The sequence below is a fragment of the Mesoplodon bidens genome (genome assembly GCF_964165515.1).
Source record: "Mesoplodon bidens genome assembly, chromosome: 1".
NCBI lineage: Eukaryota > Metazoa > Chordata > Mammalia > Artiodactyla > Ziphiidae > Mesoplodon > Mesoplodon bidens.
Window position 1 is genome coordinate 118706904 of NC_138176.1, and position 24893 is coordinate 118731796.

The 24893-nt window shown below is 41.3% G+C and overlaps 1 protein-coding gene across 4 annotated transcripts in view; it reads left to right on the forward strand.

The window, feature by feature from the left end:
• The window catches only part of BICC1 (BicC family RNA binding protein 1), a 329762-nt gene that overhangs the window by 188267 nt on the left and 116602 nt on the right, over positions 1-24893 (forward strand). For all 4 annotated transcript variants that reach the window (XM_081232419.1, XM_081232416.1, XM_081232417.1 and 1 more), the window contains one exon: positions 11442-11511. In XM_081232419.1, the coding sequence (XP_081088545.1) occupies positions 11442-11511 (70 nt within the window). The remainder of the gene's footprint in view (positions 1-11441; positions 11512-24893) is intronic.

A 24893-nucleotide genomic window follows, 5' to 3' on the forward strand; every position in this document is an offset into this window, starting at 1 on the left:
GCCACACCGAAGTGAGGATGAGGAGGGAGAGAGAGAGCTGACATCTGCCTGGGAAAGTTGGAGGAGTTTTTACAGTGGAGGGCACATTTGAGCTAGGTTTTGATTGGTAAGTAAGTGTTCTCTGAACTTTCTGAAATAAATGAGCTAAACCTGCCTATAGTGTGAACAGTTTGAAACTCCTTATCAGTGATTTTCAATGGGGTGAAAAAGGTAGTCTTCACCTTGCATAGTGATGTGGGACCCTAAAAGCGACCTTGCAAGCTGAAACTGTGCAAAGCCCTTTTAGTGATCAATGGGAAAATGGAATGATATGCAACCTTTAAAAATTTTTGTCAAAAAATTTAAAAAATCTCTTCCTAACAGTCGTAAATGTATAGGAAAATGAAAAAACAGTAAAATTAATGTTTATTCAGAACACTATATTTAAACAGAAATATCGAGAATTAACGTGTTTCATTTCTTTGTAAAAAGCTTGTCAAGTTGCAACAGCGCTAGCTTTCTTTTTGTTGTATAACTTAAAGCAGCAGTCCCCAACCTTTTTGGCACCAGGGACCGGTTTCACGGAAGACAGTTTTGCCACGGACTGGGAGTGGGGGGATGGTTTCGGGATGATTCAAGTGCATTACATTTATTGTGCACTTTATTTCTCTTATTATTATTATCTCTTATTTATCTTATTATATATTGTAATATATGATGAAATAATTATACAGCTCACCATAATGCAGAATCAGTGGGAGCCCTGAGCTTGTTTTCAGTTGCCACTCACTGATAGGGTGTTGATATGAGTCTGGAAGCAATTGACTTATTATGGTCTCTGTGCAGTCACACCTCTCTGCTAATGATAATCTGTGTTTGCGGCCACTCCCCAGTGCTAGCGTCACCCCCTCAGCTCCCCCTCAGATCATCAGGCATTAGATTCTCATAAGGAGCGTGCAACCTAGATCCCTCGCATGTGCCGTTCACAGTAGGGTTCGCGCTCCTATGAGAATCTAATGCTGTGGCTGATCTGACAGGAGGCGGAGCTCAGGCGGTAATGCGAGCAATGGGGAGCGGCTGTAAATACAGATGAAGCTTCGCTCGCTCGCCCGCCGCTCACCACCTGCTGTGCGGCCTGGTTCCTAACAGGCCATGGACCAGTACTGGTCCATGGCCCGAGGGTTGGGGACCCCTGACTTACAGTATGGAGAGAGCATCTTTTCTGTGCCTTGAATTGTCAGAATCGTAAGTCTGTATCAAATTCCAACATTTCATCTTTTGTACTTTGAAAGTTGTGAAATGTCTCCCAGAGTTTTTTTAATGTGAGTTATTGTGCTGGCATCATCTCCCCTGGGACATCTTCATCCTTTTTGTGACTACAGCTTTCATTTTTTAATTTCAATACCTTTGTCTTCACTAAGTTCCTCTGGCTGTGTATTCAGAGTCTCACACACAGCGACAGTCTCATTATTCCTGCTGTCACCTATTGATTCTTTTTAATTTAATTTAATTTATTTATTTTTGGCTGCACTGGGTCTTCGTTGCTGTGCAGGCTTTCTCTAGTTGTGGCGAGCGGGGGCTACTCTTCACTGCAGTGTGCAGGCGTCTCATTGCGGTGGCTTCTCTTGTTGCAGAGCACGGGCTCCAGGTGTGTGGGCTTCAATAGTTGTGGTGCGTGGGCTTAGTACTTGTGGTGCGTGGGCTCTAGAGCACAGGCTCAGTAGTTGTGGCGCACGGGCTTAGTTGCTCCACAGCATGTGGGATCTTCCTGGACCAGGGCTCGAAGCCGTGTCCCCTGCATTGGCAAGCGGATTCTTAACCACTGTGCCGCCAGGGAAGCCCTCAGCTATTGATTCTACGACATTGGATTCAAATTCCAATTCCAGCAGTATAACTTTTTATTTCTTTGCTGCACTTTCATCTTCATTGGCCAATTTTCACTTTGGGTTATCCATTTTCATGTCACTTGGTTTTATCATTGGAAGACAGGAAGTCAGCACAATTCCTTGCTTTGGTGTCTATGCATGAACTGATTACAGACGTCCCATGAGTAACCAGAGACAGACTTTGAAAGAAGCAACATGACTGATCACTGATCAACATGAGCATCTGTTATATATGAAGTGATTTGTGCGCTGAAGAGCTGGCAGTGGAATTTCTATTTGATGCAACTACTCACAATCACAATTAATAGAATTTGGTAACTGGAATGTAATATTGGGGAATTGGTGGTGTTGAACTGAGCTGTGGTAACTAAAATCCATGCGTATCAAAACTTTGCAAAGCCAGGACTGTCTCTATGGATATCTTGAGTGGATTTTCCTGCCCTTTGTGGGAAGTACAGCATCTGTAGTGCTGGCCACTGAGTGCCAGTGTGGCCCTCTTTTGTGTCACTGTGACAAGCAAAATGCTTCCCACATTCTCCATATGTGCTTGGGGTGGGGATAGGGTCACTCTGTCATTAGTTAATTGGAATGTTGAGGGACAGCCCCTCTGCTGCTGGTGAGCACTTCAGTGTTCATGGCAGAGTTCCGGAGTGATCTCCCCATGAGTACGTGGTGCCTTCCCTTCCTTCGTAAGCCAAGTGAGGCAAAAATTGCCCTTGCCTGGGGAGTCACGTGACTAATCGTCTAGTGGGGCTTTGCCACATGCCTATCTGCTGCTTAACCTCTTTGAATCCTGATTTCCTTATCTATAAAAAAAGGTTTACAAGATTATTGTGAGTACATGGCAAGTGTATGTGAACATCAGGCAAATGTGAGCAGTTGTTCTGACGATGAATAACCGAATCACTGAGATGCATTTCTTGGATTTAAAATGAAATATATCAGAGGCCTGTAATGTCTCAGCAAAATCAGTATCCTCAGCTTTTAGACACCCCCTTGTGTGAGAAGTTCACTACTTTCCCATCTCCACTTTTCAGTGTCTTCTAGTTGCTCTTTTCTCGCTTTGCTCCCCTCATGGTGAAGTCCAGCAAATTGACTCCTAATCCATCAGTATGTGAAGTACCTTGAAACAGCTTCCTCCCTGAAGATAGACCTTATTTCTCTGTTGGTACAAGGAAAATAAAGCACACAAGAGTTGGTTTCTTGGAGAATCAGGCTGCCGATGGCGCCCAGCTGGTAGCCATTTTGAATGATGAATTTTCAGTAGTTTCGAGTATAAATGTCGAGCATTCTTTTCCTGGTCCAAGAATAAATATTTCAAGTAAAGTCAGCATAAATAGACTTGTTTCAGGTTGATCTGACATGCTGATTACTTACCTTTGGATTTTTAACTTTACGTCTGGATTGAAGAATTTGGTAAAATGAGCACATTAGTAGAATGCTGTTGGTTTGGCAAAGGTTTCCTTCATCTGTAAGATATTATCCTATAATTGCTGTAGACTTTTAGAATGTTGTAGTATAGTGAACATTCATAGATGTGTTCTCTTTCCACATGGTGTGCTAATCTGGAATTTGTTGGAGATGGAAAAAATCTACTATGACTTGAGCATTGAGGAATATAAATGGAAATTATTTTTATCATGGGTGAAACTACATGTGTAATTTAAGTTATGCTTGTTTATTTTATTCTAATTTTGGCAGGTTATTTAAGGACAGTGAAATTATTTAAATGATTCCATGTAAATCTGTGATAATTTTTTTCAATAGCTGATAGAAGTTTCTTCCAATCAAAAAAAAGCTTCTATATTCCAGCTTATATAAACATTACCCTCCTTTCCTTCTTTCCCTCCCTTACTCCACCGAAACTAAAACCAAAATAAGAATATATGCTTCCATGTTTATTAGGTACCTTTTTAATATAAGAAGCAGTGCTATTACTCTTTGATCAGGGAAACTACTCCCTGTTTATGAAAAGCAAATATGAATTAGAATGTTAAGATGGCTCTTTAGTTTCCAAAGCTATTATCAGCTTCTATCTTCATCATATTTTTCATGATGAAGTACCCTTTAAAGATAAACTATAAAAATAGGTATTCTTCCTAATATCCACAATCTTAATTTTAATTGCTTCATATATTTCAAAATTGGTATTCTTAGGTCAAATACTCGTGTTAATATAAGTATTTGCAATTCATTATATCTGAGATTAGCATAAGAATTAGGTTACATTTTAATAATTAGTCCGCTGTAAGTAATGAGTACAGTAAGCCTAACAACAGAAATTTAAAAGTTATTTTTCAAATAATAATTATTATTATTTTTTGCGGTACATGGGCCTCTCACTGTTGTGGCCTCTCCCGTTGCGGAGCACAGGCTCTGGACGCGCAGGCTCAGCGGCCATGGCTCACGGGCCCAGCCGCTCTGCGGCATGTGGGATCTTCCCGGACCGGGGCACGAACCCGCGTCCCCTGCATCGGCAGGCGGACTCTCAACCACTGCGCCACCAGGGAAGTCCTTAAATAATTATATTTTTAGATGGACTCCTCCAAAATCTCCTCTCTCCTTATGACATGTAGAATTGCTGCCTATTATGAGAGCAGCTAAAGAAACCTAGCAGAAATTGGTAGGATTGAGAAGAGATTCTTTTGAGAGTGAAGCCGTCCAGAAGTTGACACTGACCTATTTGAGATGCTTTAAACATACAGCATCCAGAATTATGAGTTAGAACAAGTCTTTAAAATATTCAAGGTATCATTTAATGTTTATTGAAAATGACTCAACATCAGATATTTGTTCTTCAAGCTTTCATTTTGTGAAGGTGGACGCCAGAACAATAATACAATTTAGGAAAAAAACACTAGCTGGAACTCACTTTAGGTTTCTTTTTTCCTAAGACCGAGGATAGTCATTTCCTTCTCAGAGGTTTTGTGGCTTTGTATACCTAGGCATTCCTAGCTTAACTGACATCAGGGTATTTATAGATTTTGTTTCACAGGGAAGCACTAGTTCATTTTAAGCATGTTTCCCAAATTTCAATTCAAATGTCACACAATTGAGGGACATCAACAACTTATTTTTTGGAGAGGGGTTGGTCAGTGTTAGCCACTTAATTGAATTATTTCTTGAATGCAAACTGAAGTTTTTGGACATCATCCTGATTTGCTTAAAAATTAGGGCATATCATGGGTTTCTGATAATTGATTTAATTGTGAAGTTTTACAGGAATTAATTGGATTGTGGGAAGTGTATATTATCCTTTTGAAAAGGTGTCAGTGTTTTCATACATTATAAGATCCACAGAATGAACTGCTCCAGTGTTCCTATTTCCATGCTTTTTTAAAAAATGTCACTTTAATTCTCACTTCTCTCTTAAACCTGTCTGGATTTCCTGAAGACAGTGAGAGATGGCCCGCAGCTCCTGTGACAGTCACTCCTGTTCATCTGCTTTCCCAACGTGCTGACCCTTCAGATGCACTAGGAACTTGTTACATCCACAGCCCAGTCTTCTCAGCGACTTTGACATGACTTGTGTCCACACCCAAGCTGTTGTTCAACTCAAGGACATGGCATCTGTGAAAAGGAAAGTAAGCCTTTAGGTCAGGGTCGTCTGGTAGCCCTGGGACATCTTTTTAAAAACATGTAGAATTCACCTGTAAGCTTTCTAGCTCTTTTTTTTTTTGCCTCTAGGAGAAATCCTAGCTTTATCTCTGACCTCCATTCATTAGCTGCTTTATTAAGGTTACAGCATCAAGAATTATGAGTTAAAACAAGTATTTAAAATATTTAAGGTGTGATTTGATGTTTATAGAACATGATTCAAAATTAGTAGTTTGTTGTTTAAGCTTTGGTTTTGTGAAGGTGGAAACAGGGGCCATAATAAGAGTAAAAAAAAAAACTCGATGGAACTCACTTTAGGATTTTTTTTTCTTTTTTTTGAGATGTAAGATAGTCATTTTTTCCCCAGAGGTTTTGTGGCTTCTTTAATTTCAGCCACAAGCTTCCTGACCTCACCTTTTCCAGTTCCCCTATCTACAATACTTGTCTTGATGACCATTTAGGACATCTTTTTAAGCATAACATGGTAGAGACAGAGCCTCGGACTTGCTGAGTGCCGTGGTTTCTGCCTTTCAGCTCCCCGACCCCCACCCGTATCCTACTGCTACCAGGGGACACGCTTGTCAGCCCCCTGTTGCAGTAATTCGGCTTCAGTCCTGGGATTCCTGGAGCAGTCTCCACCCACACCCCCAGGAGAGAACTGCGCTTCCACCGCCTCCTCCTGAGCATGCGCCCTACTGCTACTCTGCTCTTCTGCTAGTGCTGCTCCCGTAATTGGCTGAGGTGAAAACCAATGAACAGTGTGCAATGTCTGAGCTGTGGGAACTGACTTGGAGTCACCAGAGAGGCTGGTTTAAAAAGCTTCATTGATAACTTCCTGTGGGGACTCTGACTGCCTGTGGGTGGTTACCGCGCTGGTTCTCAGAGTTTACCTGTAGCAGGTGATAGACGAGCACAGGACCTGGCTGACTTTGTGTCGTGTCTTCAAGTCTCTACTGTGCATGCCCGTGTGCGGAGACGTGGGCAGCTGGAGAAAACGCGCGACAAGGTCCCTGGCTCGGCCGCGTGAGGGGGCTTCGAAGCGCCTCTGCTGCACTGAATCCCCCTCAGACCTCCAGGGTACCTGCTCTCCCTCCTTCTAGAACTCTCTACACACACACTCCTCTTCTGCCTTGGTCACTTTCTCCCCTCTTTCCCCAACTAGCCAACTTTTCCTTCTCCTTTAGGTCACAGTGTTAATAGGCATTTCCTTGAGATAACTTTTCTTGACAGTCCACTGCTGGGTTAGGATCCCTTCAGTACACTCTTGTTGCCCTTCCCCATTCTGCAGCTTGGCACCCAGTACCTAATGGTGGGTTAACTAGTATTCTCCTTGCTAGACCACGAGCTCCTGGAGGGCAGCCCAGTCTTGTTTGCTCTTGTATCCCTAGTGTCTAGGACAGTGTCTGGCCAGAGGTCATCAATGTGGAATGAACACAACAATGGTATTACCAAGCAATCAATACATGCCATGCTCTGTGCTTTGGGTTTTTCACATATTTTCTTCGTGAAGCACAACAACTCTGTGAGTCATTAATGGTACAGAGAAGAAAGTGAGGCTGCTGAAAGTAATTTGCCCAACATGATAGCTAGAAAGCGGCAGAGCTGGTCCTTGATTCTCGAGCCACCTGCCCTTCATGACTAGATTCAACACAGTGATGAGCGTATAAAGGGATCCTGGAGAAGGCATCCATGCAGAGCTCCATGTGGGGACTGCAGCAGAGCTCCGTGTGGGGGCTGCAGCCTGGTGAATGACCTGTGAGGTTGGCCTTGGCTGGCCACAGTCAATGGAATTGCCTTTTTTTTTTTTCCCTAGTCATATGGGAAAGGTCAGCTCCAGGTGCCAAATTCCAATCACTAATAATTTTTTTTCTCTAAAAAATTTGACATTTATTGCAGCTCATTGGACTTTGCAGATCATGTGGTACAGAAGATAGAACTCTGGTTTTAGAATTAAGGATACTAAGCTTAGGATATTGTCTCTTCCTCTCAAAGACAGTGTGGATGTGGGTAGGTTGAATGTAATTTTGGGGGGCCCCATCACTTCACTACACAATAGAGACACTGGACTGGTGTGAGGTCTAGAGGGAGTGTGTGTAAAGCAGTCATTTCAACTTGATGGCTGTTACCTGCTAATAGGATATTTTCTGTGGCAAATGATTTTCTGTTATGGAGCATCTGTTGGTGTTTATTTATTTATGGCTGCGTTGGGTCCTCGTTGCTGTGTGTGGGCTTTCTCTAGTTGCGGTGAGCACGGGCTACTTTTCCTTGCCATGCGCAGGCTTCTCATCGCGGTGGCTTCTCTTGTTGTGGAGCACGGGCTCTAGGCACGCGGGCTTCAGTAGTTGTGGCACACGGGCTCAGTAGTTGTGGCACGTGGGCTTCAGTAGTTGTGGCACGTGGGCTCAGTAGTTGTGGCTTGCGGGCTCTAGAGCACAGGCTTAGTAGTTGTGGCTCACGGGCTTTGTTACTTCACGGCATGTGGGATCTTCCTGGACCACGAATCAAACCCGTGTCCCCTGCATTGGCAGGCGGATTCTTAACCACTGTGCCACCAGGGAAGTCCCTCTATTGCTGTTTAATAAAAAGAGATGATCATATTCACGGTGATTTCTGGGAAGCTCTCCAGATATTAAGATTTCAGGAAGTTATGTCTTCCAACCGTATTTGACAAGGAAGCTTCTTTATTAAGTCTTATAGTTATGGAACCTGATGTAATTTACTGGATTAAATGGCCAAATTATTTCATTCACAAAAAGTATATAGATTATTTTCTTTCTGCCTCCCCACCAATAGCATTATAAATAGTAAGATCTTAATTTCCCACTTTATCTCTTAAGGTGCCTGAGTCACCTTAGAGGAAAACGTGCCGTCAAATTTTAGTCACTTTGAAGTTATGTGTACAGTAGCTAGAGCTAACAGGTGACAAAATGTGACTAATGATAAAGCCCTCCTAAATGGGCCTTCCTGCCCTCGTTTAGTGGCTGATGAACTCATTCATAAATTTGCTTTAACTTGGCTTTCAGGACTTGAGTGACTTTGCAGGTTATATTTTGGGAAGCCCTTTACTAACCTTCCCCCGACCCCGACCTTTCGTGATAGGAGCGAGAGCCACCTCTGTGAGCTGGCCCTGTGCCAGCACCCACCCCATTGTCAGGTAGTTGCCTTTTTTGTCTGTCTGTGTCCCTGACTTGACTGTAAGCTCGTGAGCACCAGGAATTGTTTCTTATTCATTGCTATGGGTACTGGCACTTGGGGCACCTAGGGAGGCTTTTGACAAATATTTGTAGGTTCTTAAAACCAGTCAGTCTGCACAAATCCTAAAGCATGTTTTCAAATGTGTATATACACATTCTTTAAAGATAGAGGCCCTATATTCAGTACAGTATGGTGGTTAAAAGGACAGTTTTTGTCAGCAGTCTGGGGTTTTTATCCCCACTCTGCTGCTTCCCAGCTGTTTGAGGAATAAAGGAATCCACTTCCTAAGGGTGTTATGTAGGTTCATTTGCCCAAATAGATCTGCGCTTGCTGTGTGCAGGGTAGAGCGCTTTTATTTTGCAGAGACAAACTATAAACAAGTAAACACAGAAAACAGGAGAATTTCAGACTGTGGTAAGGGTTAGGAGGGAAGCGAACACAGTGAGCTGCTTGGGAGGGTGCCCGAGCCGGAGGGGGAGCTGGGGAAGGGGGGCAGCTGGGGCCCTGAGGGGGGTCCGCTGGGCGCCTTCCTGGGGAGGCTGTATGGCCGCAGTCGAGGAAGTGGAGGGGGGTGATAATAATTTATTTTATTTTAAAATACGGATTTATGTGTCAACCCCAGTCTCCCAATGTATCCCTCCTCTCCCCTTTTCCCCTGGTACCCGTAAGTTTGTTTTCTACATCTGTGACTCTGTTTCTGTTTCACAAATAAGTTCATTTGTACCCTTTTTTAAGATTCCACATAGAAGCGACTTCATATGGTATTTGTCTTTCTCTATAGATAACTCATAAGGACCTGCTGTATAGCACGGGGAGCTCTATTCAGTATTCTGTAACGACCTACATGGGAAAAGAATCTAAAAATGAGTGGATATATGTATATGTATACCTGATTCACTTTGCTGTGTAGTAGAAATTAACGTTGTTAATCAACTATACTCCAATAAAAACTAAAGATATGGATTTACAGTTAACTAAGCAATTTCATGGAGAAGACAATGAAACACATGAACAAGGACAGCATAGATGGGAGGAGAAGGGGCAGGGGCCAGATCCGGAGAGCTGGGGCAAACAACCTCCAGGGTCAGGCCAGTCCCTTGGCTTTGTAAAGACCTCACTTTTGTTTTTCAATTTTTTTTTTTTTTGCGGTATGTGGGCCTCTCACTGCTGTGACCTCTCCCGTTGCGGAGCACAGGCTCCGGACGCGCAGGCTCAGCGGCCATGGCTCACGGGCCCAGCTGCTCCGCGGCATGTGGGATCTTCCCGGACCGGGGCACGAACCCGTGTCCCCTGCATCGGCAGGCGGACTCCCAACCACTGCGCCACCAGGGAAGGCCCTGTTTTTCAATTTTTAATAGAGATATGGGTGTAGGGAGCTATTTCTCTTAAGAAAAACACCAATGCAGGCACCATGATAAATGGCCAGTGAGTAATACAGACACAGTGATGAGAATGGCAAGTGGCTCCTGATCTCATTGTGGGAGACCCAGTGGGGGTTGGAGGGCAGCCCAGGGTCTCTTGACCCTGACTAAAGGGGGCATCTGGCCCTCAGTGCCAGCCAAGTGTTGCCATGTGGGAATGTGGGCTCCAGGTGCTAAATCTGCCACGTTTTCCAGAGAAACAGAAATGTCTCTGTGAAATTCCCAGATTTAAAAATGTTGGCTTACATTTAAAAAAAACTTATGGCGGATTGCGTAAGAATGCATCTGTGGGCTGACAGGCCGAAACATCTGCTGCAAGCCCTTTGCTGCTGTGATAAAGGGGATTAAGTGAAGTATGATGCACGTTAACATGTTAACCATTTAGCCTTGTGCCCAGAACCTAACCAATACGGAGGTACTTTTTATTAATTGCGCTGTTCATGCGTTTTATTGCCTTCACCATGAATTTGTTTAGTTACCTCTAAATCCATAAGTGGTAGTTGCTGTCATTTGCCTACTGATTTGTTCAGTTCTTTGCTTTTATTCAGTTGTTGGGTGAATTTTATATTCATGGTATGAAAGTAGACATTGAACTAGGCTAATTTAAGTGATAACAGTGGAGAAGAATGAAGGGTTAGCCTTTCTCGGTTACTCATTTTTCTCACATTTACTGTCGACTTCCTTTGCTCTGCAGATGCCTGAATCACTTGTTCTTGTGCTTCAGCACGTTTGGGTCTCAAGTCCTTCTGGCCAGCGTTAGGTGCGTGTAACTGCAAAAGAAGTGTGGCAAAAATGCCATCTTAGAGAGGCGAAGGATGATGGGACATGCAGCCTTATGACGTGATGTCCCGTTTAGAGGCTTTTCATCAGTTTTAATGAAACACAAATGTGTCCAAAGCAAGCTAATTTTTTTTTTCCCCAGAAAAAAAAAAGCTTCATTTAGGAAGGCCTAACCCACATCGTTTTGTATTACAAGGATCATGTTTGGTGTGTTTCAATCTGTTGGTGATTGTTTTATTCAGCACAAGCATCTCGGATGGTTTGGCAACAAGTTGGGTTAATTACTTGTTCATGTACTTTTTGGTTTCGTCTGTACATTAGAATTCTGGAGCATCACAGAGAGGAACGCTGGGAGTAACAAAATATATGTGAATATTTCTAATAGATTAAAGGCTTATAAAAATGCATCTCTTTCCTTCCCCCAAGGTTTTTTTTTTTTTTTTTTTGCATTGTTTTAAAAGGAGATCATTTTGTTGCATCAACATGAGGCTAAGGACTTGAAAATAATTTTTTTTCCAGGAAAAAAGTCTGTAAATACAAGTTCTTAATGGAATCAATAATTTTCTCTTAATTTTTGCTACAGATCATGGAGGAAACAAATACGCAGATTGCTTGGCCATCAAAACTGAAGATTGGCGCCAAATCCAAGAAAGGTAAATCCTGAGAGAGGAAGAAATTTTTGGTAACGGAGACTGCGGAATTCCTGCAGGTTTCCTGGGGAGAAAAATCAACCTTTATCCCTATCATATTTGTCCCCAAATATTTGTTAAATAGCAATATTTGGGGAGGATTATCATAATGAAAAATAATGTACAACCTTTTATCCAACAACAGAATAATATTTTTAAGTATTCTGCTGTAATAGAAATGTTATTATAGAAGATATCGTGGCAACTTAACAATGTCAAGGATGACGATTCATTCGGTGGCTGTGAGTCATGGTCACCCTCTCCACGTGTAATAATGTGTTTTCAACACATAAACTCCCACTGTGTACACTTTAGGCTTCTTGTTTATGTACCAGATTTAACAGGTGATTATTTTCCCCTCCAATATGCTAGGAACTTAGATTTCCTTTTTTGACTGCTGCTTCTCCTCTTCGTCTGTTACACAGTGAAGGACACACTTGATTACTCTTTTAGGCCGAGCATTTCCCTTGTCTGGCCTTTCCTCTGCTTTAACCTAGAGGACACTCACTAATGTGTGGATGGTCAGAAAGGGAAATATAGGACCCTTATTTCTTCCAAAATTACATAGTATTTTCTAATGATCTACCAGTATATACTTTTATGGATAGCTTTTCTTTTTCAAGGATAACCTCAGTGTCAAGAAACTTTGTTGTGTATACTTCATTAAAAATGCATGTAGTCACTAGGAGATAATGGAAAACTATCACCAAGCAATTAAAAAAGCAGTGATTGTGTGAGCTGAGCGTTTTCTCTTGTGGTCTAGCTTTTTGGTTGTTGCTGTTGAGTTTTGTGTTTGCTGCCCCTTCTCCCTATGACTTTTATTGCTAAATGATACTAAACACCACAAGATTGGTCAATTTTCTTGTTTCTTTTCATCCAGATTGCCTTCTTTTAATCTCATTTTATTAGAGCTACTCATCACATGGAATGTAAATTATTTTGCAGTTCTTGTTATGAGTGTGATTAACTGGATAACAGTGGACTGGAATTCCTACTGAAACTCTGATCTTGTTACTTTCTTATTTGTGACCATAGTGGCGAGGGAAAGTGAAGCTTATGTGCTAAACGGTGAATTTCCAAGTGGAATTCACAACTTTATAGAAACCTTGCATTTGCTAAGTGCTATAGGATATATTCTCAATTAATCTTCAGTGTGTTGAGATGTTTTATACTCATTATGCACAAGGAGAAACTGCTGTTAGTGGGCTATCTACCTATTTGGTTGTTTGCTGCCGTACAAAAATCCCTGGTCAGCCACTTGAGTAAATTGGAACTTGAACATGAACTGGAGCCTTTCCCTGTTGTCAAGTATTTTTACTTAAAGAATGACATGAGCTTCATTACTAGCTTAATAAAAATGTAATTTGATTGGTCCCTAAAGAAACCCCCCTAGGAAACATGAATATTAAAACAATCCCAGATAATTTTGGATGGCTTATTCTCTTGCATTATCCACGCTACGGTTTTCCCCCCACTATCAGGAGAAACTGAGAATTGATTAATTTTTTTAGTTTAAAATGTGGTTACAACTTTAGAGATGTTAGATAACACAGAGATGGATAGATTAAGATAATGTTTTAGTTTCCAGTCATTGACACATTAAACCCATTCAGAATGGCCAACTATATTCCACATTATGATTATATACTTTGCTTTGAAAATAAGAATATCTCAGCACTACATCTGAGGGCATTTAGCATAATTTCCATATGGTTAAAAGTTAACCTTTGGAATTGTGCCTAAGAATTGATCCCTCCAGGCCTTAGGTCTACAGACATCATTTATTTTTTATTGTTTATGAAGTGCTATAAATGTACACAGTACTGTATGATGAGCAGAATGTGCCAGAAGAGAGAGGTGGAGCTCAAGGAATAAAGAAAAAAATGAAAAGGTTTCCTCAGAGGAAATTACTGTTGAGAGTTGACTTGAGTTGCCCTTATTACTTGAAGACACAGCTGCTGAATCAGATCTTGACTAACATCCCTGATATGTGTTTTCCTATATTGTTTTCTAAATGGTCTAATTCAGAGATGAAGTTTGTTTGACTACAATTCATATTTAGTAAAAGTAAAATGAAGACGGCAGGGGGAATTCTAGAAGGTAATTATTTACTCTTTCATCTGATCCTTTCTTATCTCTGAATGTTGTAGAGGGAAGAGTTGGTGGTCTTTATTTTAAGACGTCTTCATTCCAAACTATTATTATTCAATAGACCAAAGAATATAAAAGTATCTAGGGACTCATGCCATGTTTTGGGTGATTATTCAATTCTAAATCCCATGGTGATGTGAAGGTTTAGAATATACAGATGATCCCTAGTGTGCCAGAGAGGCAATGCAGCCATCTGTTTGTGTTGTATTTCACCTTCTAGATTTATAATGCTTATTGGCTGAATATTTGAACCTAGACAAACATTTTTCATGGCTACTGTTACCATAGTCTGTCCCCTTCTTTACCTTACTGGAATTAGTCCTGTGTTTTTCAAATAAACTTCTAGTAGTCCTGTCCAAACTGTAATTTTTAAGTCATCAATCCTTTATCAGAGCAGCTGTGTGGCTCCTTTGATTGATGTGCTGGTAGGATCCCGCCCGGCAGAAAGGCAAAGAGCCAACAGCCTGAATTTGACATCATTTAGAAACTTAAGATTCTTCTCTAGAGATTCTGGCTCAGCAAGTCTGGGGTGGGACTGGGAATCAATATATTTAACAAGTTCCCCTGGTGGTTGTTAAGGTTGAGTTTGGGAAACAAAAATCTCACCATCCGACATGGAAATATCATGATTTAGTCACTAAGGAGACCATGCGTCCAGAAAGCAATGGATGGATGATGACTGCGATTGAAAAAGAGGCAGAACTGTTTGAAGGTAAACTACTCCTGGAGTCTTCCTCTGCTGTCTTCCCCTATCTGCCCCTGCGATCAGGTTATATTCTGGTGCCCGGTTAAAATAAACGTTTCATCTTTGGGGGGTGGGTGGGGGGAAACAGGCAGAATCCTTCAGCAGTCATTTCTCTTGGATACTGTCCATCTTGGTGTCTAAAGAACTGCACCTGTATGGATTCATTAGTCTTAAGTTTCTGTCATCTTTGCAATGAGTTAACGTGAATGAGTTTAGAACGATGGTAGCCTCATTGTTCAGCGCCTGTGTGAAATGTAATTTTGGGTAAAAGACCATCTGGTGTTTGTCCCCTCCCTCTACCCCTCTTCCGTGCCACCCTTCTCCCCCTTCCTTCTCCCCCCTCACCTTCCCTTTCCCTTTCTTCCATTCCCCTTTAACCATAGAGAATACACTGGAAAAAAGGTACTAGGAACATTGTCATTTAGTAAGCAGGGCATTTTGGGGAAGTGCACATTTTATGGTATAAACTCAGGGACTATAGAATTTTTTTAAAAAATTCCCTAGTATTTGAAATTATCGGGAGATCGAATCCTTATTAGAGTCAAAAAGAACTAAGACTTTAAGATTCAGTATAATGGCATTTAAATAGGGAAGTCTAGGATTGTCTTAATGGGGGTCATGATGAAGAAAAATAAAGCAATACTTAGTGTTTCTTCTGTATAACATAAATTTATTTTGAGTGGAAGAAAATAAAACTTTCCAGCTGTTGGAGTCAGAATACTAGAACATTCTGCTTTCCATAGAAAGACCTGAGGTTTGTGCCTGTGAGAGCAGTATTTATGAATTAAGGTGGGGACTTCCCTGGTGGCCCAGTGGTTAAAACTCTGTGCTTCCAATGCAGGGGGCCTGGGTTCAATCCCTGATCAGGGAACTAGGTCCCGCATGCTGCAACTAAGACCCGGCGCAGCTAAATAAATAAGTAAATACTAAAAAAAAAAAAAAAGGAGAAGGTGCTGGGAGTTCCTTGGTGGTCTAGTGGTTAGGATTCCAGGCTTTCACTGCTGCGGCCCAGGTTCAGTCCCTGAGATCAACTGAGATCAACAAGCTGCATGGTGTGGCCAAAAAAAAAAAAAAGAAGAAAATTAAGGTGTATAATACTGTAAGAGCTTACTAACAGAATAACTTCAGGCACTCACTAAAATTTTGAATGTTTTTCTGAATCACAGCCTATTTTAAAGTAAATGCAGCTTTACTGAAGTACAAATAATATTTTGAACAAGTTTGACCGTTTTGCCAAATACAAGCCCTGCCAAAGTTGCCTTAACAAGTAGATAAAAGTGATTGGTAATGAGAATTTATCACACTGGTATTATTGTGCTGATGCTCCGTGATGTTAGATGGAGTTTTTTCTCTCAAATAAGGTAAACATTTTTCTTACAGTCTTCTTCTTGCTCTTAATTTGCTCATCAATCTCTTCCTTCTTAGACTGGCAAAGGTAAATGTGGCTAAAAATGTTTAAAGTTTCATGCCAAATTCCAAATAACTAAGGTCAGCGTTAATGAAGCTTTATTGTCTTTTGTTCTGGGAAGAGTTGTCCTGCAGAGTTTAGTGATAGAAACTGTTGTCTGCAAGTGTTTCTCTTGCGACATTCGATGCCCCAAGACAGAGGGAATGAAAGGTGTTGACTGGGTTGCTTTGATATATCCTGTTTTGGAAGCCATTTGGCACCAAGTTTGGCCGTTCTCTTCCTCCTAGAGTAAACAAGAGGATCATCAAAATTCCATGAAGTTTTATTATTTTTGGTTGTCTTCCATCAGATCAAGCAATATCTAATACAAAATCTTAGCATGAGAAAAATTGTAGACTTTTCACTTTATTTTTTCCAGAGGAAAATGTTTTGCTGAGTGTACTTAAACTTTTGTTGTGTGTTCACATTGGACTAGATAAGGATTTTAACGTGGTATTTATTGCTCAAAGGGCAGAGGGCAGAAAGGAGGCCTGGCATAGCATATGGACCACAGTATTTCCAGTGGTGGGTTGTGACCTATTAGTGTATCAAAAATTAATTTAGGGGTCACAACCAGCATGTAAAAAAACCACTTCTAGATTAGAAAACATCAGAGTGTAAGAGTATTGTTTCATGAAACCTTTAGTCATATATGTCACTGTTAATATATACAAACAAATACACCCATATATTACTAGGTCATGATGTAAAATGGGTGATAAAAGTCAAAGAACACTGTTCTATGCAGTTAGTTCCTCAAAGGGTACATGCATTTTGTTCATCACTGTGTTTCTAGCACTGTAACCGGTATATAGTTGGCGATTGGTCCCTCAACTCAACCCAGTCGTGGGTATAGTGGAACTATGAGTAGAGATGGGAATGTATATCACTAAGGTGTATTGTGTAGGGAAAAGATTTAGAATCACAGCCTTTACAGAGGAGTGGCATTCACTATTGAGAAAATTATTGACTAATAATTTGGGAAAGAAACTTAAGGAAAATGATCTGATGGTTGTCACCATGGGGCCCTTGAATGAGTAAAACTCTGGTACTATTCTTAGTGGGTGTGTAAATGAGACTTAAGACGCAGCCTCCTGGTTGTCTTCCAGACCGGAACTGTTTTTTGTTTTTGTTTTTGTTTGCGGTATGCGGGCCTCTCACTGTTGTGGCCTCTCCCGTTGCGGAGCACAGGCTCCGGGCGCGCAGGCTCAGCGGCCATGGCTCACAGGCTCAGCCGCTCCGCGGCATGTGGGATCTTCCCGGACCGGGGCACGAACCCGTGTCCCCTGCATCAGCAGGCGGACTCTCAACCACTGTGCCACCAGGGAAGCCCCTAACAGTCGTCTTTATCAAAAGATATCAGAGAGATTTCAGGAATGAGGAGTTACATTCTCTTTATATCTTGTTGCCAGAAATTACTCTTAAAGCAAATAAGTCTTGCCCGAAATAAAAATAAAACAAGAACACAGCATATGTATGTTTTTGGCTATTTGGTCTATGCAGAATTATATATTATCACTTTATGAAAATGGGCTCATTCTATACACACAAGCATTTTTGCAATTGGACTTTTCCTCTTAAAAACTAAGAGGATGTCTTCTGTGTAGGCACATAAATGGTAATATTCTTTTTTTGTAGCGGTATGAAGTGCCATTGTGTGTATGTGGGGTATGGATATACCATAATGTGTTTTGACACATCTGTTTTTTTATTTTTTTATTTTTTTTTAAACTCAGAAGACACCCTTAGCTTTTATTATTGACATCAGATAATTTGTTATTATATCTTTTTAAGAATAACGTTTGAGTCAGAAATAATTATTTCCTGGTTGATCAGTATTTCACAGGCAAAGGTCTTCTTTATACTAGCTGAAGAAAAACTGCAAAGAATCTATGCCTGTTAGGAGGTTATTTTAATAATCATGTGGACTACTGGGTTTTTTTTAAAGGTGTTGAATTGATTTTTTTTTAATTGAGGTGAAAATCACATAACATAAAACTAACCATTTTAAAGTATACCATTCAGTAGCATTTAGTATATTCACAACGCTGTGCAAGTACCCCTTCTGTCAAGATACAAAACATTTCCATCACCCCAGAATAAAACCCTGTACCCATTAAACCATAACTTCAACAACTTCCCATCCACCGATCCCACGAATTGGGGTCTCTATGGAATCGCGTGTTCCGGACACTTCGTATACAGGGAATCATAGGCTGTGCTGCCTTTTGCATCTGGCTTCTTTTTTATGTATTTATTTATTTATTTTATTAGTTTCTGCTTTATAACAAATTGAATCAGTTATACATATACATCTGTTCCCATATCCCTTCCCTCTTGCGTCTCCCTCCCTCCCACCCTCCCTATCCCACCCCTCCAGGCGGTCACAAAGCACCGAGCTGATCTCCCTGTGCTCTGCGGCTGCTTCCCACTAGCTAGCTACCTTACGTTTGGTAGTGTATATATGTCCATGCCCCTCTCTCGCTTTGTCCCAGCTTACCCTTCCCCCTCCCCATATCCTCAAGTCCATTCTCAAGTAGGTCTGTGTCTTTATTCCTGTTTTACCCCTAGGTTCTTCATGACATTTTTTTCCCCTAAATTCCATATATATGTTGACACATCTGTTTTAATAGACTTTGGCCTATGTTCTTTTTCTTTCCTACAATGAATGTCAGATTTATTCGTCCATTTGTACAGGCTTTTTCGTTGCATAACTTCTTATAAGCAGAGTTCCTAGGCCACAGGCAATGAACAACTTTGATAATTTTTCGGATTGCCATCTTGTCCTCCCAATGACTGTTGAACTCCTACCAGAAGGGACTGGCTTCTGGAAAGGAAACAACTCTTCCCTCCCATCTTTGCCAACACTGTGCTTTCCCATCTTCAGCAGCCTAAATAGTGAAAAATACATTGTCTCGTACCCTTCCTTAATTAACAGAAAAGGTAAGCATGTTTCGTCTGTTCATGGAACACTTGTTTGTATCACTCTGTGAATTGCTTGTCCTTACCTTTTGTTGGTTGAGTCACATCATCTACCTATTCTAGTGAGTAGTTCATCTTTTCTTTCTAATGAAATAAAGACCTTTACATTGTTTTTTCTACTTGGAAATTTAAGATTACTTATGCTTCTCTCTAACGGTAGTGTCCAAATGGCTCATTTCTCACTATTAATATTTATTTACAGTAATTCATGGATCATTTCTATTCGAAACTAGAAAGAAATTAATTGACCTGAAGTAGTAATAATGTATTAATTTTTGAAGGACTGTACAAAAGTATGCGTGAACTTTTAAGACATTGGATTTCCAAAGTAACCGATTTAAAGATTGGGTTGTCAATATTAAGAGTGTGGAAATTGTATAATTATATAGATATACTCACACATATATGCACACATACATATAGATATATATGTATGTATACGGATGTGTGTGTGTGTTATTTGGCAAGGCATGAGAAATAATTATAATATTATTCAAGAAATCATTGAACTCCTGAGTTTTCTTGGTGTAACAGAAATAAGACCCAGTAAGTCATTTGCCTGTATTTGCATGTATTGAGCTTTAGTTTTGTATTTTAGTGGGAAAAGTTTCTGAAAGTTTTTCCATTCCCCCTTATATTCAAGGGAAGGACATCTAAATATGTTATTTTGGATTGACTTGTATTCTGTTTCTACACTGTCTCCACTTTTAGAGTGGGATCCATAAATAAGAGTATTTAGTTTTTGTTAAAATTTACTTCCTCTTCAACCTTCAGTTGACTTAACAGAACTACAGTCTCCTTATGCATTGCACTGTTTCAGAAGTGCCCCTTTGCTTTCTTTGGGTGGTCCTCACTCCTTCTCAACTCTGATACAGCACCAAGGAGTCCAGATTTATTTCACTTAGCTGGGAGATATATATGAACTCAGCAAAGTGAGGCTGAAGAAAGGAAAAAAGACTTTCAGCCACTGAGGGTATACATGTTTGAGATCAAACTATATGCCCCTATTTCCTTTGCTTTCACCATCAAGTGGGTATATTTTAATCTAATCCTCTCGGATTTTCTCCCTAGGTCAATGCCGAGTCGATTTTTACATCATAGGCAAGTTATGTAACACTCTCTCTTTCCACACCTGCAAAATGTAGTATCTGTCCAGTCTAGGTTTGGAAATTCATTCGAGTTCCTTGCAAAATTTTAGTTTTCAGTAAAGTTTTTTTCAGCCACATTGCCTTCTGTTCTGTTCCCCAACCCATAAAGCCATTTCACACTTTTGCATCTGCTGTGTCTGCTGCGTCTCCACCCTTCATTTTCCAACTGGTCAAGTCCTACTCATCCTTCCACATCCATCTCAGATGACACATCTTCCTGGAAAGCTTCACCTGTACTCTACATGCAGTTTATACTCAGTTCCCTACACTGTCAGTACCTTAAGCAGTTTTACATTTTGGCACTTTCCAGGCTCGTGTTGTATCAGCCTAGACTTTTGCCTTTCCTCCTGGACTGCGAGCTCATGGACCTGTGTCAAGGGCCAGCGTGTCTTATTCCCTTCCGTGTGCACAGTGCGTGCCAGGAGTGAAGTTATAACTTAGGAGTTAAAGTTTACATTATCATTTAGGTTTAGAACAAATTTGAAATTAATTCAACAGTGATTTAAGTCATTCTGGTATCTTTTGAGTCACTTTGGAGAAAGTGAAAAATGTCCCTGGCAGCTTGGCCGCAGTGTCCCCAGTGGAACATAAATACCTCTTGCAGAGTATAAATAATCAGACAAGGCTACTCCTGCAGTATGTCTGAAGCAAGACTGAGACAAGGACACTCTGCAGCCACAAAAGTAATTGAACATCCCTCTCTTTTGACTGACCTGAGTGATTGATTGCTGCTGCTTTACCAATGATGACTCCAACTCTGCTTTCATCCTCTGCCTTCTGTGTTAAATTTGCCAAGATACTTACTCAGTACATTTCCCCCACTTCCTGACAGCTTCCAGCCCAAATCTGGCCACCACTTACCTAAGACCTCCTTGGAATCACCCAGAACAAACCCAGGTTCTATAATAAGCTTCCTTCAGTTTCCTTTTCGGATGCCCCAGTCCCTTTGGTGCACTCTCTCTCCCTTGCTGTAGCAAGCTAAAGAAAGCTCGATTTATTGACTACAGTTGTGTTCCTGGTGGTCTTTAGCTAGTGGGCCCTATAGGGAGTGTTGGAAGAATTTAAAGGAGCATTGATCTCAGTCTCTGCCCCTTGGAACCTTACAGTTTGGCCAGAGTTTCCTGCCCTCTCACTTTAAACACATTTTTAAAAATGGCATTGTTTGCTGTCAAGACTAGAATAGTTCAGAGGAGGAGGAGAAGAGGGCAAGCCACAGCCAAGGAAAATATTCCTTAGGAGTCGCTGCTTCCTAGTGTGGATTTCCAAAGGGCAGGTAGGCTTGAGGCATTCTGTGTGGGAAAGGCTCAAAGCTGAGAAGGATCATTGTTTGTTAGAGGAAGAGAAGGTGAAAGGGAGAGAGTGGGAAGAGTTGGCCGGGCAGGTCGGGCAGATCAGTGAGGGCCATGACCTCACGTGAACCTCATCCATCCTGTAGTCAGTGGAAAGCCTGGAGTAGGGGATGGTCGCAGGAGATAATTGCTAAATGTGGTAGGAAGGGTTAAAGACTGGGAGACGAGGGTAGTGGATCATATTTGATAAATGGGATCAAGGAGACTTCTTGAAAGGTGAGGCAGCGGAACATGGTGGCTTGATAAAAGCAAGGAACTGGGGCTGCTGTAGCCAATGGTGTTCTTTGGCTCTCGGCCTCCCTCTCAGTTTACCTGTGGGGGGCATCTCCCGTGCGTGCTGAGAGCTGCCCTTCTCGAGTGCTGGGCTGCTGCCCTTCTCCCCCGCCCCGGGGTCAGCCCTGTGGGAACTTCCTCCTCTGGTGCAAAGCAGCTTAGAAGTGCTGGCAGTGATGCTGGAAGTGAACTCTCCCAGGGACAGCCTTCAACGTCAGTGAAGGACTGGAGTCAGAAAACACCTGTCCAGTTTCCCCTTCTCTCTGTGGGACAGTGCTGCGACATCTTATTCATGTCTCCTCAGGATGCCCCAGGGGGATGGAGCCCCCACAGTGCCTGATCCATACCACTCCCTTTATTGGCTCTCCTCTCTCCTCACCCATGTTTTCCTTACTCCCTACCTTGTGCTCCCTGGGATCACCTCCCGAATAAACTGTTGCAAGTAACACACACTAACCCAGGTTCTTGTCTCAGGGTCCTTTTTGGGGGAACCCAAGCTAAGATGGCTCTCCTGGTCGACTGAACAGTCATTATGCCATGGAAAAGTGGAGTTGGCATTCTCTCCCAGTCATTAATTAACAACTCTGTTTTTTAGTGGAAAAATGACTGCGTTCATCTCAAGTGTATTTTATATATCAGTGCAGAAATATGGCAAAATGATTTAGAGTTCAGAGCTCATTTTGAGAAAAAAATGCTCCAAACCATCTGCAAAAGTATTAAAATGATCCCAAGTAGCACATAGGCACTTGAAGCAGTTTCCAGGCACATTAGATTGTTGTCAACAGAGAGAAAAAATATACACTGTGGGGAGAAGCAAGAAGAGAGAAAGGGTCTGGAAACCCATGATTTTAGCAGGTCAGGAAAAAGAATGTCAGTGGGTGAGCAGATCAGGAGCCCTGAGCTTCCTCACCTGGGTGTCATCCTGGTGGCTTAGGAATCCTAGGCCATTGGCAGCTGTGATGTGATTCTTGCCAGGTTAGCACTGACAATCAGTCACAGGGAGAGGACCCACCATAGGATCATTTCTGTCCATTTGTCGTGTTCTCCTGAAAGTCACGCTGAGTGGCTTCAGCCAAGTTAGGGAAAATATTTCCGTTCCTAACAAGATAGTTGTTAGCTATGCTCCATGGGGATTCTGAAATATTTACTTGACAGTAATCAAAAGAATTTCATTCTTTTCCTATTTTTTCTTCATGATCACATTAGCCTCCAACTATTTTAAAAGTCAGCCCTTGATGGAGTTTTATAGACAAATGGCAAGAAAATTGCTTATAACTAAAGGAAGCAGTGAATCCATCCAGTTTCCATGAACAATCATACCTGCACTCTTCAGCATTTGGAACTTGATGGTTGACTGAAAAGATGCCTGCACAGGGGTGGTCCTGTCTATCACACTGCCTTAGAAAATGAAACCCTGGCTTTACTTAGCCCTGTGTTCTGTGTTGGACCTTATTCTAGAAGGGAAAGAAAGTATTTACTGATCTTTTTCTCCTAAAATCTATTAATTTTATTGAAGTGTATGTAAAGCATGGATTGTTTGTTTACCATTTAATAAATTTTGGAGAGCTCATATGCATTATTACTTTATAATCTCATCAGTCATATGAATTAAGGAATAAAATAAAACTTGAATACTTTTTAGGAACATGTATTTTTTTTTTAATTCAGAAGACCGTCACCTCCATTGAATAAAACATCATGTATAGGAAAGTAAAATTAAGTAATGATCACATTAGTGACCTTTGAGAGAACAGCAGACTCTAGAATACAACAAGCAGGAAAGGAGGAGGCAGCAAGTAGTATAGAAGGATGTCTGTCTATGAAATGAAAGAAAATGGTAATAGTTGGAGTGGTTGCTTGACACGTCCGTGGGTTGAGGTGAATTGAGTTTATTTTTCTTTCACTGTTTCATTCATTTCTTATAAAAGTCAGTTGAGTGAACTTCTAGGCTGAGAAAGTGTAGAGAAAAGAGTGACACTAGGGAAAATAGGAGAGCAGGGCTAGATTTAAGATGACAGGTGTTGGGGCTGAAGTTAGTTAGCCTTGGGCTATTCACCGCACTTTGTGAGCCCTTTCACTGATATTACTATGTTCATTTTAGTCAATGACCTGTTTCAATGTTTGCTTCCTATCTGTAGTCCTCAATAGACTCTGCTAGGTATGGTCACAAGTTTAATGCCTGAGGTCGTTGATTCTGCCAGATACATGCCTTGTAGAAAGCTTGGCTTGGAGTATGTCCCCGATAAATGTCTGTTAAACGGGTTTGAACATATTTTTCCTGAGTTTGGTGAGAAGAAGGAGAGAAGAGTAAAGATTGTGATGGATTTAAGAGACAGGGGAGAAAATTGAGTGTAAATTTCCTCAACTTTGCTCAGTCTGTTTGGAGATGAAGTCATCTCTTGGGAACATAGGAGGATGCTTTGGAGACCTGAAGAAACTGGGGAGCGTTCAGAACAGCTGCTTATGGAAAATGCAATAGAGATGAATAAAAAACTTGCCAAACCAAATTAGTATACAGTCGAGGCTGCACAGTATGAATTTGTAGGCAGATTTCTTAGGACAGTTATATGCCTTTTCCCAGTTCTTTTGGTCACTCAGAAGTGGAGAACACAGATTTAGGGGGATTTTAGGGTATATGATGAGAGGGTGAAATGGTCGACCTGGGGGTGGGATGACACAGGGAGAATTGAAGCCAGCAGGAAGCTAGAGAGAGGGCAGGGCACTGGGAGACATAATATCCTAGAGATCTTGCAGGGTTGAGGGCATTCAAGAATTGCATTGGTAGGAGATTGTAGCCACAGGAAGAAACGACCAGTTAGAAGAAGTCTTAGAAGTGGCATAGTCTGGGTTGTGATGAGATCCAATTTATGGCTGGGTTTGTGGGTTACTAATGTATACTTAGTTTCACAATTTAATAATTCTTAGCACCTTTAGGATTGTTTAGCAGAATTAAATTGGATTCTTTAAACAAGCAAAAAAGAAACTTGTTAAGGAGTTAAAACCAAGTAAGATGGAAACAGTGTCAATATGACTCTAGTTTACTGAATTCTGTGTGATTTCAAAGCTGGGCAGCCAAGCTCATCCTCCTTTAGTCATTGACTTTCATGTATGGGAAAATGACTTATGTAACAGCCGATCAATGCTTTTGCTAGCCAGTTTTAAAATGTTACATGTGCAGGGCTTCCCTGGTGGTGCAGTGGTTGAGAGTCCACCTGCCGATGCAGGGGACACGGGTTCGTGCCCCGGTCCGG